The sequence below is a fragment of the Phyllobates terribilis genome, unplaced genomic scaffold (genome assembly GCF_046119375.1).
Source record: "Phyllobates terribilis strain yellow unplaced genomic scaffold, ASM4611937v1 Scaffold_373__1_contigs__length_1865987, whole genome shotgun sequence".
In the NCBI taxonomy this organism is placed as follows: domain Eukaryota; kingdom Metazoa; phylum Chordata; class Amphibia; order Anura; family Dendrobatidae; genus Phyllobates; species Phyllobates terribilis.
Window position 1 is genome coordinate 1187516 of NW_027363133.1, and position 11551 is coordinate 1199066.

Genomic DNA, 11551 nt, shown 5'->3' on the forward strand with positions numbered 1-11551 from the left:
ACAAGTCCAGTTCATAGAAGGCTCACCAAACGACGGCACTGAATGGATCTCTTATGTTTTATATCATTTCTTTTTCATTTAAAGAGGTCATGTCATGAGATTAAAGGGAAGTTAATGAAGTGACTCTAAAAGCTTACACCAGTGGACACTAGATGTGTGCACCATATGGTTCCCACAAGCCAACCGAGCATTGTGTAGAAGGGTGCATTTGGCCTCCAGCTGAAAAGGATATTTGGGAGAAAAAATATGCCCCATTCACACGTTTTTTTAACCTACAGAACATTGGTTAGTCTCTGGGTCTTTTCAATTGTCTGTTTTTTTGGCCGATTTAACAATCCACATAAAAACAGATTCATCAGATTTTGATTCGACATTAGGATCAAACTCGCCCCATGGGTCCGTGTTGCATCCATGTGCTGTCCATTTCTAGGAGACGCTTGTGTAATTTCCATCATTTTTTTTTTAATTTTATTTTTTTTACATACAAGAAAAATTTAAAACCCACATTTGTCAAAAACAGATGGAGATCAGATTCAACAGAAATCAGTCCATTATTGCAGATGAAATACCTGACGCATGAATCTGAAACTGTTGTAGTCCATTATGCTAAGCTAGTTGGTATCAGGAGCGAGCAGATGACGGACATTGGATAAATGCCAAGACCCAAGTTACTGCCTTGAATTCTGCTTCTGAGGGGTATATAGTGGGAGCAACAAAACTAGTAATTAGTAAATTAGTGCAAAACCGATACTACAAAATAAAATTTGGCTTACTCAATTACATTTTTTCTTTAGAAGCTTTTTATCTACTAAATTCCTTCAAATACAATGATCCCAATTTTTGACAAAATATTAATTGTAGCCCTTGGTGACCGGCTTAATATAAATATAACTCTTCAATATTGGCATTCAACGATCAGGCAGAATGAGAAGGTTTCTACCCTACATCATTTCCATCCTCATTTCTTATTCATGAAAGAAAAGACTTCTTTCAATTTTTATGGAGATCAGCGTCTGCTTTTAATTTGTCAACAGCCAACCAGGTGAGGCTTGTGGTTCCCATTAGCGAGACACCACTGGCCTTGATCCCGATCATTTGCTCCACTAAAATACATGTATGGCAAACCATATGTTCTACACGCTTATGGAAGGGAAGCTGAGGTTCCCCGGGGAAAGGTTGTAAATCTGCAAAGACACTTTTACTAGTGTAGCCCTGAGTCATAGAAAGCTTTTACCAAAATTATTATTTCAACAGTAACTTGTTAGTATGTCGATGCTTGACCTGGTCTCTCACAAAGAGGTGCAGATGGCATCCATCAAAAAAGTATTTCAATCAAAATGTCTAGGAGAAATGAGGGACATGGTCACGGTGTTTAGTGTGGTGTTACACAAAAGCAAAAATTGTCATTTTTCCAAGAAATTATTTGAAAAGACCTTGCTGTATCCATTGGTTCGTTACCTATAATGAGCTGCAAAATAATATATCTATTTAGAAATTGAATAACTAAAAATATATCTTGAAATGCATAATTATTTAGTGTATAGTAATCCCGCATTTAGATATTCCGACAGTCAGGAACGAGCGTGCCTAGGAAGGGCTCATTTCCGGATTATTGGCCTATCTGCGAAAGGCTGGCAATTACCAGACGAACAAGCAAAATTCTAGATCTTCTGGTGAGATGGTTCTCTGCATCAGATTGTCCTATGTAAATAAGACATGCTGCCGAGAACAATGAACAGTCTATGTACACAGAACAATCGTACTAATGGTCTTTATGTGCACTTAAGTGTGGTGAGCCATTAAAGGGAACCTGTCACGTCTTTTTTCGGTATTAAACTGCCCGTAATGTCTGGCTGGTGATGCAATGTGCATCACGAACATGGTCTTCTCAAGCAAAACTTCCCACTATTTATCTCAAAAATCACTTTTTATCCTTGGGTGACTGCCTCACTTACCTTCTCTTTCAGTCATAGGGATGGCGCTTTCTATCCTTCCAGTCACGGACCTCTTCAGATTATTCACACCCATCGCAGTCTGATTGACTGGATTGCCATGATGTCACGGCAATCGCCCAGAAAATCCCACACTTGCGCACTGACTATCAGGTCCCCGGGCATGCGCACTGAATCTGGGTGTAAGTCCCAGCTTCATTTCATATCTGCGCATGCTCGAGCCGCAGTGAGTCATTGGCTAAGTGACGTATTCGCGGCACTTGGACAGAAAATATGGTCGTGAGAACTTAGGCTTTTCTTAAAGTTGTTCCCTGCTATGAACAATCAGAGGATCCTTTGACTTTAAATTGATCATAAAGATTCTCCTTGCTGTGTTCACCAGCAATCAGTTGTGATCTGTGGGGAATCCTGGCAGTAAGTGCTTAGTTTCCCTGCAGCGCCACCTCAGGGGATATGAAGTGTTACATAATGCTCAATTCATTCAGTAAGTTGTCAGTGTAATGCCGGACAGGACACGAGACGTACTCCTGAAAAAAAAGATACTCTTCATCACTCTCCACTCTAAGAGAGGAGACTCCTCTATCATATAAGAATTCCCTAATGGGATATATGAAAATGAATTTTTGAAGCCAAAAAATCCCTATTAATCAATTTCAATTTATTGTGGCTTATAACGTGAGTAATGTAAATTATTAGCACTACTTTTAGTCAATAGAAACCCTTGGATTCTAGTTGTATTAAAATATTTTTGTCAGGAAATTTTGCAAAAATTATAATTTGCTGTAACTTGGTCTTCATATACTATTCCTTTCTTTGTAGGTTTTGTTGAACTTGATTTACACCGCACAATAATACCAGCAAAAACCCCAGAAAAATGCAGCTTGGACATGAGTGGCCTTACTAAACCTGCCAAGGTTGCTTCTATTTTTGAACAAAAGTCCATGAAGGGATGGTGGCCGTGCTATGCTGAGAAGGACGGAAAACGTATCTTGGCTGTAAGACTTCATATTGACTTTTCATCCCAGTAGAGGACTTTCAGCGATATTCATGTAGTGATACATCCAGAAAGTGTACGAGTTGAATACCTTAAATTTTTTTTTTTTTTTTCCGAATACTTCTGCCTCCTATGAACCATATACACATGGAAAAATGTCTGTCAGACCATCTCTTTTAGAAGACAACTACTTATCTTTATATACCTTGATGGCTTTGTCCTAAAGTAGGTCACTTATTTATACATGTTTAAAGGCAGAATTTGGGGAGTTTTGTACCAAAATCTTCACAAATGGCCAAATTGTTGTCTCCCAGAAAAGAGTAGTCCAAGAGTGGCAACCTATCCATGTAAAACAAGGGTGGTGTTAAGAATAATAGGGGTCCAAGTCAGTGTGGGCCCATCAGTAACCATGCTTCTGAGGGCCGACTGTTCAGCTTTGTGCAAAAATAACCTAACCCTGTTACACAAGTGTATTTTTATTCTTTTATATAATAATAATAATCAGGGTAAGTTTATTAGATGATGCTTTTGTCTGTAAATATTGACTCAAGTATATGGGCACTGCTCATTAATAAGACTTAACAGGGGCCCACCGGGAGATTTACCTATTCTCCGGTGGGCCAGTCCAAACCTGGTCCCAGCTACAAATGCCACTTAGACATGTCAATCAGATATGTAAAAAAAATGCTAAGTCTTGTAAACTTAGTATGAAGGTGTCCCTGAATATAGGATGTGATAATATATTATTTTTTAATAAGACTTTTCTAAATTATCTCAAGTTCGGATTCTTTTTGAGAAGGGAAAACAATATACTGAATATTAAAAAAAAAAAATTGGCATGATCATAGATTAAATAAATATGATGTCATAGTTAATCTAGTTTAAGTATAAAAAATATGCTAAATATATCAAATTATAAACTTTAAAATCTTCTTGAAGCGTGTGGATGTGATCTGTACTACCTCATGTCTTGGTATGTATACTGTATGAACTTGTGTAAAACTCTGTCCCATAAGAGCATACTTGTTTATACATTTCTGTCTATCTGAAAAGATTGAAGAGAGCAATTTGAATAACTTGACGGCTAATTGGTATCGGCATTGTTGCCATTATCCCGACCATTGCCGCTCACACACTCACTGACCTCCAGGAGCCTCCAAAAGAGATTTTACTTAAAAGCTAAAATGTATTATTTCCTCTAAACAACCAGAACACGATGTTTAGTGAGATGTCATGAACCTGTTTTCATTTGCCAAAAGGGAAAAATCGAGCTGACGCTGGAAGTGCTAAATGAAAAAGATGCAGAAGAAAGGCCAGCTGGCAAGGGACGAGATGAACCCAACATGAACCCCAAGTTAGACCCACCAAAGTGAGAGCTTTTTCTCATTCCTGGAGTAACGTGCTTTGCATTCGGATCCTTTATCCAAAATTCAGTTCTGATTTGATAACCTATTGTAATCACTCTCCTGATTTTTGATCTTTCGTTTTGCCCTGTACTGACTCCTCTATCTTTTCTTCTGCTTTCTTGTCTGACTTGCTGACATTTTGTCCTTTTTTTTTTTTTTTCTCTCCTTTTCCAGAGTTAATTATTAATTTGAGTTGCATTATTTTCTTCATCTTAAAGTACCAAATTCTTTCTTGCTGTTTGTTCTTGTGATTAATATTGTTTCTTTCAAAATGCAGCCGACCAGAAACCTCCTTCCTTTGGTTCACAAACCCGTGCAAGACCATGAAATTCATTGTGTGGCGCAAACTGAAATGGTACTTCATTGGTTTTATCATCTTGGCCCTGCTGCTGCTGTTCGTTGGAGTGTTTTTATATTCTTTGCCGGTAAGTTATACATAAAATTTTTTTTTTTTTTTACTATTAGTCTGAATTATACAACATTTTCTAAAAAGTGACTTTAAAAAGTTTTCCACTTTATTTAAAAATTTCATTTTAATTTTCATTATTATTGATATTTACATTATGTTCACATTGACTATATTAATCTGGTTAATTTTTTAAAAAAATTTAATTTTTTTTTTTTATTACAGGGCTATGTTTCCATGAAGATTGTGCGTCCAAATACATAGACAATGAAAACTGAACAATCTTGAGATCAGTGTTTCACCCCCCCAATGCCGGAAGACCTTCTTAATAGATGTAACCTTTTGTTCTCTTGTCTGTTAAATATAATAAATGGATGATGCCTAAAACCAAGGTTAGAGAAGGTTCATGGGGTCATGACTTGTGAAAAAGTATTTAGTTAAAAAATGTAAACTTTTAACACAAGTCCACCTCAGGTGTGGGTTCGTTTTCGGTGTACTCTCCACTTTCTCCTTGACGTCACATATATAGCAATCCATTTCAGTTGAGCAGTGAAATGGCGAGAATGTTCTCACAAACAAAAACAAAATATTGTTTTATCGAAATTCTAAAAGTGCAATAATAGAGCTGTACATGTACGGAGGTCAAATGCAAAGCACCATTATCTTATGTACTTTTTTTATATAGTATTTTTTCAATTGTAATAAACTGCTGATCACACCAAATAAATATCACTATTTTCCACTTGACCTGACTGGTTTTCTTGCAGTATACACAATATTGGGGCTACAATTCTTGATTATTCCCACCAAAAAAAAACAAGAGTTGTGACACTTGCGCAATAATCCTTCCCTGCTCCACCCCAGAAAAAATAAAAATGGCCACATGGTGAATATGACCTAGTCCAGCATGTTTTTAGCATGACGAGCATCATGGCTTTTATTGCCACCAGCTATTCCTGCTTTCAAAATACCCAAAGCTGGTCAAAATAATGGCCAGTAATCAGCCTGTCTTAAACAGGCCAGAGGTCACCCTATGGAAGAGCAAATCGCTCATTCGTCGGGTGCGATGAGTTTTGTGCATGCACTTCACCTCATATAAATGGGATGTGGTGCTATTAACGTAATGCTATATGACAGAATGCTCATATTAGCGATTGCTTCTTTATCCATTGCTGTTTCATTGGCTTGCGTAATCAAGCCACTAAAAGACAGATCAGCGGGTCTTAATTGACCCTTAGTCTATCCAGGAGCAGGCACATACTGTAGATGCAGCTTGTGCCGCTTCCCACAGATAAGACTCAAGATCATAATAGTTGAGTAGTTTTTTCTGTTGTCTGAGGCCCCCTTCACACGTCCGCTTGAAAAAAAGTATCCATGAGACTGTTCATTTTTACTATCCGTGTGGTTTTCTGTTAGCCGTACGTGTGCCGTCCATGTGACGCATACCAGAATAGAAATTACTGATTTTTAAGTGTTAAAGATGTAAGATATGGATAAATATATATCTGTCAGATATATAATTAGTGCCGTGCGTGTGTAGCTTACTGTACATGTATTAACCAAATGAAAAAAAATCACGTGGGGTCCCCCCCCCCAATTTTTGGTAACCAGCAAAGGTAAAGCAGACAGCTGAGCGCCGATATTATCAGACTGGGAAGGTCCATAGTTATTGGGCCCTTCCCAGCCTAAAAATACCAGCCCGCAGCCATCCCAGAAGTAGAACATCACATTGCTTCGCTATTCCTCTTCCCGATTTGCCCTGGTGCATTGGCAATCAGGGTGAATGGGCTTAGGGTTAATGTCAGCTGTGAATTGTCCAAAAATACAGCTGACATAAAGCCCTGGTGTTAGTAATGATGAAGTGTCTATCAGACACCCAAATTACTAACCCAGTACTAAAAAGTAAACACAAATACTTTTATTTAAAACAACACTCCGACTTTTTCCCTGGTTCACAAATTTATAAAAAAAAAAAAAATCCCACTCAGGTCCAATGTAGTCCAGAGAATCCGACATATTACACGAATGGAAACCTGAAAACCATGAAAAGAAATAAAAACAAGACTCTGTCCCAATTTATTAGAAAGCAAAGTACCCACGCATGTCCAATGTAGTTCAGTGCTTCCCACGACGTTCCTGAGGCTCCATAGGCTTTAGCAGCAGCCACTCCCTGCTACGTTACTACTCTTCAGTCGCCGGGTCTCACGGAGCGCTACATGAGTCGGGAGTGGCTGCTGCTAAAGCCTATGGCATAGACTTTGGACAACTGATTCGGAGAATGTCATGGAAAGCGCTGGACTACGTCGGACCTTCGTGGGAGCTTTGCTTTCTAATAAATTGGTGTTTTTTTAGGTTTCCATTTGTGGACTACATCGAATTCCCTGAACTACTTCGGATCTGCGTGGGATTTTATATTTCTAATACATTGGTGAACCAGGGAAAGAGTCGGGGAGTATTTTTGTGTATTTTTTTTTTTTTTTTTTCTTTTTAGTGTTGGGTTAGTAATGGGAGTTTTCTGATAGATGCCTCTCCATTACCAACACCGCAGCTTGATGTCAGCTACATTTTTGGAAAATGGGAGGACCCCAAATATATATTTTTTTTTCTATTATGTTAATACATGTATAGTACAGCAAAATTATATATCTCAGATATCCATTTACCTCCTATCTATGTCTCTATCTTTGCACATAAAAATCTTCAATTTCTATTCCAGTACATGTAACACGGATGGCACCCGGATGTCACACTTACAGTACAGACCAAAAGTTTGGACACACCTTGTCATTTAATGATTTTTCTGTATTTTCATGACTATATGAAAATTGTACATTCACACTGAAGGGAGCAAAACTATAAATTAACACATGTGGAATTATATACTTAACAAAAAAGTGTGAAACAACTTAAAATATGTCTTATATTCTAGGTTCTTCAAAGTAGCCACCTTTTGCTTTGATGACTGCTTTGCACACTCTTGGCATTCTCTTGATGAGCTTCAAGAGGTAGTCACTGGAAATGGTTTTCACTTCACAGGTATGCCCTGTCGGGTTTAATAAGTGGAATTTCTTGCCTTATAAATGGGTTTGGGACCATCAGTTGTGTTGTGCAGAAGTCTGGTGGATACACAGCTGATAGTCCTACTGAATAGACTGTTAGCTGCTTATTTCTTGCCATAATACAAATTCTAAGTAAAGAAAAACGAGTGGCCATCATTACTTTAAGAAATGAAGGTCAGTCAGTCCGAAAAATTGGGCAAACTTTGAAAGTGTCCCCAAGTGCAGTTGCCAAAACCATCAAGCGCTACAAAGAAACTGGCTCACATGAGGACTGCCCCAGGAAAGGAAGACCAAGAGTCACCTCTGCTTCTGAGGATAAGTTTATCAGAGTCACCAGCCTTAGAAATCGCAGGTTAACAGCAGCTCAGATTAGAGACCAGGTCAATGCCACACACAGTTGTTGTAGCAGCAGACACATCTCTTCAGCAACTGTTAAGAGGAGACTTTGTGCAGCAGGCCTTCATGGTAAAATAGCTGCTAGGAAACCACTGCTAAGGACAGGCAACAAGCAGAAGAGACTTGTTTGGGCTAAAGAACACAAGGAATGGACATTAGACCAGTGGAAATCTGTGCTTTGGTCTGATGAGTCCAAATTTGAGATCTTTGGTTCCAACCACCGTGTCTTTGTGCGACGCAGAAAAGGTGAACGGATGGACTCTACATGCCTGGTTCCCACCGTGAAGCATGGAGGAGGAGGTGTGATGGTGTGGGGGTGCTTTGCTGGGGACACTGTTGGGGATTTATTCAAAATTGAAGGCATACTGAACCAGCATGGCTACCACAGCATCTTGCAGTGGCATGCTATTCCATCCGGTTTGCGTTTAGTTGGACCATCATTTATTTTTCAACAGGACAATGACCCCAAACACACCTCCAGCCTGTGTAAGGGCTATTTGACCAAGAAGGAGAGTGATGGGGTGCTATGCGAGATGACCTGGCCTCCACAGTCACCAGACCTGAACCCAATCGAGATGGTTTGGGGTGAGCTGGACCGCAGAGTGAAGGCAAAAGTGCCAACAAGTGCTAAGCATCTTTGGGAACTCCTTCAAGATTGTTGGAAGACCATTTCCGGTGACTACCTCTTGAAGCTCATCAAGAGAATGCCGAGAGTGTGCAAAGCAGTCATCAAAGCAAAAGGTGGCTACTTTGAAGAACCTAGAATATAAGACATATTTTCAGTTGTTTTACACTTCTTTGTTAAGTATATAATTCCACATGTGTTAATTCATAGTTTTGATGCCTTCAGTGTGAATGTACAATTTTCAGAGTCAAGAAAATACAGAAAAATCTTTAAATGAGGTGTGTCCAAACTTTTGGTCTGTACTGTATGTCAGCTGTGTGCGCACGTGTGCAGTACATATTGTCATCTGTGCTGCTGGAAAAAATGGACATGTCTGTGTGAAGACACTGACATGTGCACAGCCCGATAGATTGTAATGGGTGTGTAAGTGTCTCCGGTACTTATGAATACGGATGCCACACTTACTGGAATTGCGGACGTGTGTAGAAGGGCCTGAAGGAGTATGCAAGTTGCCTGTGCTCAACTGCTGTTGGATACTTTGGTATGTTGGTGATGTCTCAGATGTGAAACTAAAAATGATCAAAGTTTTTCTGATCCTGGTGGAACAATAATATATGCACCAAAAGATTTAATTATGCTGATTAAAATAGAGATTGATGCAATCACAAAATGGAGTGTGCTGCATATGGTAAATTGTGTCAAAATTGCCTCCCCAACAACTGGGGAGATAACTCATGTTTTGAAGTTCAGAAGTGAAAAGCTTTTTAGTAAGCCCTTTCTGACAGATGAATAAACTAAATGGGGTCCACTTTCTTTCTTTCTCTCCTACCTGCAAAAGTGAGCGGTACAACTCATGTGAACTTGGTTTCTTTCTTAAGTGAGGTGGGTTGTAGAGGATGCATGACTTTTGTGAAAGAGCATCACTACAAATTGATGAATTCATGAAAGTTTTTCGTTTGCTGGCAAAAGTAGACTAGTATGGAATAGTGATTACGTAAATGTCCGCAAGAAAGATCTAACCTTATAAGTAATGGGTCTGTACTGATTGTGACACAGTGGAGCTGAGTTGCCAACTTGACTTTTTTTTTTTTTTTTTTGGACAGCTTATCAAAAAATCAAGGACAGACAATATTTTTAATGGACACATCGGAAAACCATCATAGTTCATTACGATAAGTGATCCAAATCTATAGTCCATAATTCTGATGAGACATCAGCTAAATTCACTGTAAACTGGAAAATGATACTTACAGTCAAAATCTGTATGTTTCTTCAGTCTCAAATATTATGGATGCCTTAATTTTTTTATTTTTAAAATTACCCAGCTAAGTTTGTGTAATGTGTAGTAGCATTGAGTAAGGTTTAACGAAAAGTCCGTCAAGATCAACCGGTTATCCTATGTTGATCCACAGGTAGGCAAAAATTCACAAAGCGTTTACTACTGAAGTACGGAGAGAATAAATCCTTCGATCAACAACCCATTTCCAATGCAAAAAAAAGACTGAACTAAATAATTGTTAAAATTCTTATGTCTTGATTTAATGAAGAAAAAATGTCAGAAGCATCAAAAATTACTGATGGTCATGGGCATGCCTGTATATGGGGTAATACAGTGGTGTGAAAAATTGTTTGCTCCCCTTTCTGGATTTCTTATTCTTTTGCATGTCACGCAGTAAATGATTCAGATCACAAAACTAATTTAAATATTAGACAAAGATAACAAAAGTAAACACAAAATTCAGTTTTTAAATTTAAGGTCTTTATTAAGGGAAAAAGAAATCCAAACCCATAGGGCCCTGTGTGAAAAAGACGGATTTTGGTAAGAACTTACCTGTAAAATCCTTTTCAGCGAAGGAAGGAAGGGAGACACAGATTCTCTACTTCGTGGGTAGGCGGAGCCCCATAGGATAGTCACCTCAGATTGGAAAATGTCGACCGGCCCCTCCAGTATATAGGCTCCTCCTACTCCCATGTTCATCAGTCCGTACACAAGCTAAGGAAGAGCAGAACAACATATCCCCTTCTGAAATTTCAGAAATGAGAGAAAACAGGTTCTGTAATAGAAACACACAGTCTTAGGCATACCCCATTGGACCTGACAACTGTGTAGAGCTGGCGAAACTGGAAGGAGAGCCGTAGAGCGCTAAACCCAGTCCAGAAGATCGACATCAGGAAGGAGACGCGCTGCATCTAGAAACACAACAACACACTTCTGCCCTGGGAGGGTGCTGTGTCTCCCTTCCTTCGCTGAAAAGGATTTTACAGGTAAGTTCTTACCAAAATCCGTCTTTCAGCAGCAGAAGGGAAGGAAGGGAGACACAGATTCTCTACTTCGTGGGACGTCCTAAAGCAGTACCTACTTGTGGGAAATAGAGGCAGAAGCTTCCATACCCCAAAACTTAGGCAAGAGCGCAAACCGCGCTAAATAATGGAAAACTAAATAAAGGGATAACTTAAATTACCGCCGCCTGCAGGACCCTGCGTCCCAGGGCCGCATCGGCTGAAGCACTTACGTCCACCTTATAAAACTTAGTAAAGGTGTGAACGGAGCGCCAGGTGGCCGCCCGGCAGAGCTGCGCTGCCGAGGCCCCCTGACGAAAAGCCCACGATGAGCCAATGGCTCTCGTGGAATGAGCTTTAACTTTAACCGGACAAAGCTCGCCCTTGAGCCGGTACGCTTCCAGGATAGCTGAACGGATCCACCGAGCTATCG

At 39.4% G+C, this 11551-nt stretch overlaps 1 protein-coding gene across 4 annotated transcripts in view; it reads left to right on the top strand.

The window, feature by feature from the left end:
- LOC141223161 (myoferlin-like) overlaps nt 1-5505 on the top strand; it is a 161783-nt gene extending 156278 nt beyond the window's left edge. For all 4 annotated transcript variants that reach the window (XM_073666783.1, XM_073666785.1, XM_073666784.1 and 1 more), the window contains 4 exons: nt 2772-2947; nt 4206-4315; nt 4630-4777; nt 4984-5505. In XM_073666783.1, coding sequence (XP_073522884.1) covers nt 2772-2947; nt 4206-4315; nt 4630-4777; nt 4984-5022 — 473 coding nt within the window. In that variant the 3' untranslated portion in view covers nt 5023-5505. The remainder of the gene's footprint in view (nt 1-2771; nt 2948-4205; nt 4316-4629; nt 4778-4983) is intronic.
- The last annotated feature ends 6046 nt before the right edge of the window (nt 5506-11551 follow it).